General features: G+C 37.3%; 1 protein-coding gene across 1 annotated transcript; it reads left to right on the top strand.

Annotated features, from left to right (window-relative positions):
- Positions 1-2,806: 2,806 nt before the first annotated feature.
- Positions 2,807-4,494, top strand: LOC138167617 (olfactory receptor 13C9-like). Its single transcript, XM_069096555.1, has one exon. The coding sequence runs from the start codon at positions 3,550-3,552 to the stop codon at positions 4,492-4,494; it is 945 nt and encodes a 314-aa protein (XP_068952656.1). The 5' UTR covers positions 2,807-3,549.
- The last annotated feature ends 2,692 nt before the right edge of the window (positions 4,495-7,186 follow it).

The following is a 7,186-nucleotide window of genomic DNA, read 5'->3' as shown; positions in this document are numbered from 1 at the left end:
AAGGAAGGAAGGAAGGAAGGAAGGAAGGAAGGAAGGAAGGAAGGAAGAAAGGAAGGAAGGAAAGAAAGAAGAATGAATTTCAGGAGGGTCTGCTAAACCTTTTAATACTCCCTCAGATAGAAAATAGTTGTTTGGCCCTGGGCAAAGCACAGAATTTCTCTTTGCCTCAATTTCCTCATCTGGAAAATGATGAGTCTTTGACCCAATGATCTTTAGTGTTCTTTCTCAATCTAAATCTATGATCCCATGGATGCTAAATACAAAGCGGGAGGATTAACCAAAATATGTATTCAGGCAGATACTTTTCTACGTTGATAAAGACAAGAAAAAAATCACAGCTGACTCTAATTCTGGTTTTTTTTCCACTTGCCTGATCTAGAAAGCTCCCTTTTGACTTAACCTGAATCCTTTTCTTAGATTCCTCTATCTCTTCCAACTGGTAAAAGACTCAGATTTGAGGTTTCATTTGCATTTATCCTTCTTGGGATGTTCCATCCACAGACTAAATGACTCCTAAAGTCCCTTCCAGTTCTAAACATAGGATTGCTCATTTTCACACACCAATAAACTGACTCTCACAGGGCAGCTAGAATATATATATATAAAACACAGATATAGTAAATAGTAGTTGGCTCAGAGTCAGGAAGACTCATCTTCATGAGCTCAAATCCAGCCTCAGACACTAACTAGCTGTGTGACCCTGAGTGAGTCACTTAACCTTGTTTGCCTCAGTTTCCTCATCTGTAAAATGAGCTGGAACAGGAAATGGCAAACCACTCCAGTATCTGCCAAGAAAACCCCAAATGAGGTCATAAAGAGTGGCACATGACTGAAAAACAACTGAATGCTATAAACTGACTCCAAGAGAAGCAAAGTTATATATTCAAGGTGATATAGCTAACAACCACACCACCAACAATAATAATATCTAGGATTTATGTAGAGCTTTAGTGCTTTGCAGTTTGCAACCTTACATATCATTTGATCCTGACAAAAGTCCTACAAAATGGGGATATTATTATCCCCATTTTATAATTGAAAAAACTGAGGTTGAAAGGAGTCAAGTCATTTATCCAGGGTCATGAAGCTAATAAGTGTTAAAAGCAGGTCTTTAACAAACTCAGTTCTTCTTGACTCTTAGTCTAGCACACTCCACCATGACACATAGCTAGCAAGTGACATGGTCAGGACTTAAACCCAGCTTTAACTTCAGGTTCAGCAGTCCTTTCACTTCCCCACAGCCCCTTCCACTTTTAGAAAGTTTTTCACACTATTAACCCCGACAGCTTCCTCTCTATAATAAGATAGTTTAAGACACGGGCAAATTCATTCTGATGTGCCATTGAAAATGATAACATGAAAGGAAAAAAATACTGTGCCAATTGAAAATTATAGAATGAAAAGAAAAAAATTAAATTGATCTGCAAAAATTAAAAATTAAATGGAACTCTTCCATTCAGCAGAAAAGTGTAGCACAGTGTCCATAACTTCTTGCTGGAAATGTTTATAACAAATGAAGGAATGCAAGAATAAATGAGTGAAAAGGTGCATATTAAGTTCTTACTATACAAAGCACAGGCTTATATGAAGGTCAAATAATAAAATGTTTCATGATTAATATAATAATAAATAGTCTAAATAAAACTTGTCTCCCATTTCACACAGTGACAGTAGATAAGAGGAAGACTGGATGAACAGTGTGGCTATCATGAACCCACACATGACTGCCAGCGTCTGTGGAGAAAATTAGCTCTCTCTTATCAGAAAAAAAAAATGGAGGTAAATAACTTTATTTGTTCACTTGTCAACCTAAACTTTCTGACTCCTCCCTTATTTTATTTCTTAGAAATAAGGTGTTGATATACTATGGTGTCTTCAATAAATATTTATATTGTTCTATACTCATTCATATTCCCTCTGACCCCTAGTAAATTGTTTTATGGATTGATTCTAAACCATCTAAGCAGTCTAGAAACAGACAGACAGACAGATAGGAAAAAGAGAAAAAGAAAGAAAGAAAGAAAGAAAGAAAGAAAGAAAGAAAGAAAGAAAGAAAGAAAGAAAGAAAGGGAGGAAGGAAGAAAGAAAGAAAGGAAGGAAGGAAGGAAGGAAGAAAGAAAGAAAGAAAGAAAGAAAGAAAGAAAGAAAGAAAGAAAGAAAGAAAGAAAGAAAGAAAGAAAGAAAGAAAGAAAGAAAGAAAGAAAGAGAGAGGGAGGGAGGGAGGGAGGGAGAGAGGAAGGAAGGAAGAAAGGAAGGAAGGAAGGAAGGAAGGAAGGAAGGAAGGAAGGAAGGAAGGAAGGAAGGAAGGAAGGAAGGAAGGAAGGAAAAGAGTAGAGGAGGGGTTCTTAACATGGGGCCAGTGAGATTGATTTTTTTTATTTTGATAACCATATTTCAATATAATTAGTTTCTTTTGTGATCCTATGCATGTTAATTTATTAACTTAAAAACATTATTCTGAGAAAGTGTCTTTAGGCTTCATCAGGCTGCCAAAGTAGTCCATGACAGAGAAAAAGTCAAGAATTTCCTACAATAAAGGATCATTTAGGTCCTGTCCAGCTCTGATTTTATCATATGAATCTGTAAGAGACAGCCAGAAATAGCAACAAAGCAAAGTAATTTTATTTGACATATTTGAAAATGGAAGAAAGTGATTTATTGAGCTGTAATGAGTAATTGTTGCTTTCATTAATACTGCTAGCATCTTAGATTTCCTTAGAAGCAAACAATAATTTAAAAGACTTTTAGAAGCATACGCATGCAAACTTTTTAAAAATTTTCACATTGAGTGAAATTTATCCTGGACACCCTTCTTTCTATATAAGGTGGTTCTAAATTGTACCTCAGCCAAGTGGGTTTATTTAAAAGGAGGTACTTCCCCCCAAAAAAACTTATTATAAGACAATTTTGCCTCTTCCCTAATTCCATACATATCTCAGAATTATATAACAATAGTACTTAAAGTTTTTCAAAGTGTTTTACATATGTGTGATTTTTTTCTCTGCCTGTGTGACATTACTTTTGACTTTGATTAAACATAGAAATTGAGTTACTGAGTTTCTGAATTCATCTACAATGGTTTTTAGCAATTATTTCTGCTATTGATAGGCTAGAATATGTGACTTCATATGGATGACTTTATAGAGAAAAGAATATATAATTTTGAATGGAATGGAATAGTGACTTCATCTGGATGGTATAATGGAGGAAAGAGTATAGAATTTTGAATGGAAACAAAGTTTTACCAAATGTTTTACATTACCTCATTTAACACTCACAATAACTCTATGGGGTAGATGCTATTATTATCCCAATTTTACAGATGAGGAATCTGAGGCAGACAGAGGTTAAATGATTTTCCCAAGGTTAGAAAGTAAGAGTCTGAAGCAGGATTCAAACTCAGGTCCTCCTGACTCCAAGACCATAATTCTATCCAACAACCTAACCCATGAATAGCATTTTATAGTGAGGTTCAAATATTTGTTAAAATCCTAATGGTACTTTGTTCTATATTTTCCTTTCATTTCCTACAGCTGAAAGGAGAAAGAAATGGAAGGGACCAATAAGACAGTTCTAACTGAATTCATTCTTCTGGGACTTTCCAAATACCCTAAACTTGAGATTTTCTTTTTTGTGTTATGCATGACAATATATATAGTCATTCTATTTGGAAATAGTGTCATTATCATACTGAGCATTCTGGATTCCCATCTTCACACCCCCATGTACTTCTTCCTCAGTAATCTCTCCTTCTTAGACATCTGTTACACATCTTCATTTGTACCCAAAATTCTGGTGAACTTTGTGTCAACCCGAAAATCCTTGTCTTTCTCGGGATGTGCAGCCCAGATGTCAATCTCCTTTGCCATGGGAACTACAGAGTGTGTCCTACTGGCTGCAATGGCTTATGACCGCTATGTGGCCATCTGTAACCCTCTAAGGTATCCCATAGTCATGAACAGGACCGTTTATGTGCCCCTGACAGTTTTGTGCTGGTTAATAGGTGGTCTTAACTCTCTGTTTCAAACCATTCTTACTATGCGGTTGCCTTTTTGTGGGAAAAATGTCATTGACCATTTCACATGTGAAATCCTGGCTGTCATGCACCTGGCCTGTGCTGACATCTCCCTAAATGAACTCATCATGCTGGTAGCAACTATAATCCTCACCTTGACCCCTCTCCTATTAATCGTGGTTTCTTACATCTTCATCCTCTCCACCATTTTAAAGATCCGCTCTGCTGAGGGGAGAAGCAAAGCCTTTTCCACCTGCTCAGCCCACCTGACTGTAGTGATCATCTTCTATGGGACTATCCTCTTCATGTATATGAAGCCCAAGTCCAAAGCCTCTCTGACCACAGATAAGCTGATTGCCATGTTTTATGGGATTTTTACCCCCATGCTCAATCCCATCATCTACAGTCTGCGGAACAAGGATGTGAATGCTGCAGTGAAAAAAGTGCTGAGCAGAAATCTGTCCTTATGGAAGCTATGAAAGATTTGGTTTGGCTCCCTGCTGCAGGTCCACTTCATAGGGCAACAGTTTACTTGGATACTTTGAATTCTTCATTTTGGGATACATTGTCCCACGAGAAAGATCACATTCCCTCTCTCCATGTATCCCATCTTGTACAATCCTGGTCCACGTTTTCCGATAAATTTTTGGCAGATGTTCTATCCAATCCAACTGAGGCCTTACTCTATTTTTTTAAGTGACACAAATATATCAATGTATAACCTGGATTGTCCATCTACTGTTTCATTCTCACTACAGAACCCAGAACCCTCCTTTTCTGAATCTATATCTTTAATAAAGTCCCTTAGACTTTTGTTTTTGCATTTAAGCCTTTGTTGGTAACATGTTGGAATCTGTTTATTCATCTTTTTGGGTAATTGGAGAGGTTTTTTGGCCACAAGCAACTCAGTAAAACAGCAGCAACTACAAGGTCTTTAAAACATGTTTGCATTTGTGGAATTTTCCATAAGAGAATATGAGACTCAGCTGTCTACATTCAGTGTCTACAAGCTTCCCCCTGATCTCCTTTTTGAACTGAATAAAAGTATGTTCTAGTCAAATGACATAATATTTGTAATGTGCATAGAACAAGGCTTAGAAAGAGTCTAATAAATGCTTGTTCCTTTGTTTGAGATTTGGAAGCAAGTCAATAACATTTACTGAGTATTTTCTAGTTGAAGAGAGGCAGGATAGCATAGTGGATTTTATATGTATATATATATATATATATATATATATACACACATATATTTCATATATAATTAGATAGATAGATAGATAGATAGATAGATAGATAGATAGATAGATAGATAGATAGATAGATAGATAGATAGATAGATGTAATTGGAGTCTGGAAAGCTTGGCTTTAAATAATGTCTTGCCATTTACTAATTCTGTGACCATAGGCTAGTTACTTAACCTAAAACTCAGCCAACTCTCTCAGAATTATCTACTAAGTTGTATATGGATTGCAATCTACAACAATATTCCTCTGATGAAATATACATATATAGAATATTACTAAATAGATTCATATTGTCCTCCATTCCCTTCCTTACAGTTGATCAAAGAGATGGAAAGGAAAAGGACTAAGTGTATAAAGTCTAGTGAGTGCTTCCATAGCAAGCACTCTGAGTAGACAGAGGAAGAAGGAACTGTATAGGGAATATAGTTAGCATTTTTAAACATAAGGTTTACAGAGCACGCAAACATCTCATTTGTTCCTCACAGCAACTCTGGGACCTAGTTGTTATTATATTATCTGCATTTTATTGTTGTTGTTTAGTCAGTTAGTCATGTCCAACTCTTCATGACCCCATTTGGGGTTTTCTTGGCAGAGGTACTGGAGTGGTTTCCTTCTCCAGCTTATTTTACAGATGAGGAAACTGAGGCAAACAGGATTAAGTGACTTGCCCAGGGTCACACAGCTAGTAAGTATCTGAGACCTAATTTTAACTCAGGTCCTCCCAACTCCAGGGTCTGCAGTCTATCCTCTGTGCCACCTAGCTGCCCTCATTTTATAGATGTGGAAACTGGGCAAAAAGAAGTTAAGTGACTTACCCAGAATTGCATAGCTAGTAAATTTCTAAGGCCAGATTTTCAGGTTTTCCCAACTCCAGGCCCAGTGGTCTATCCACAGTACCATCAAGCTGCCTCTTCATCTCAGTTAGGCAGCATTTGCTAGTTCTGTGCCAATTCAGTACACATTTCTAATCTACTCCATCCCTGCTTCTTCCAGTCTATTCTGAGTCCATGAATGGCTTCACTAAGTGGCCTCAATCCTGAACCCCAACCTTGCCCCACAGACAGGGAGGCAGTTCCTGGGCCACCCACCCCATTCTCACCTACCCAGCAGAAAGAACTGACATGGAGTCCCAAAACTGAAATCTCTTTCCTCTCCAAGATTCAGGCCCACAAAAATTTTTGGGTAGAAACCTTTCAAAGGTCAAAGAAAGCATTTCTGTATTTATGGTCCTCAGTAGTAGCTTTTGAAGACTGAATTATCTAACTCGTTTGTGTTTATTTTTTTTCCTTTATAAACTTGACTAAGTACAGAATTGGGAGGAGGTGGGGGGCGTCAAGCAAAAATGCTTAACAGAAGTTCATATAAAATTAGAATTGGAAATTATCTAACCAACTCCCTTCTTTAATTCACAACAAAAACAATTTTTTTTCACTGAAAACAATGATTATTGAAAAAAAATTTACTTTGAATAACTCTGCTCATTTCTTTCCACCACATAGTTTTACAGGATTTACTTTAAGAAGATCGGGATTACAGTCTTGTCTTTGTCATTTACTAGCTATAGAGCCACGGCCAAGTCACTTAATCTCAGTTATTTTCTGTCCTGGACACAAACTTTGAGGGTATTCCCCTCCCAGACCAATTCTTTTGGGAAGGCAAAGTAGGCTCTTTTTGTCTCAGTTCTAACCTAGCCTTTAATACTGAATGGACATTGTCTCTGACAAACTAAGATTTGGGAAAGACCTTAGCTTAAAAAGGCCAAGCTCTCCCACTGCATCCCAGGCCATCACCAGTAAATCTGAATTGTCTTGCTGTTGGATTCTAATGATTGGAGGAAAGAGTGAGGCTGATGACTTTGCACAGCCCTGCCTCACTTAAATCCAATTCACTTTCAAGTCAAGATGTCACCCTCCTGGGGCGGCCAGG

The sequence above is a fragment of the Petaurus breviceps genome, unplaced genomic scaffold (genome assembly GCF_028583685.1).
Source record: "Petaurus breviceps papuanus isolate PSGF00001 unplaced genomic scaffold, PetGlider_PUasm1.0 239410, whole genome shotgun sequence".
NCBI lineage: Eukaryota > Metazoa > Chordata > Mammalia > Diprotodontia > Petauridae > Petaurus > Petaurus breviceps.
Note: the sequence above shows the minus strand (reverse complement) of the source record. Positions and strands in the feature narration are given on the sequence as shown.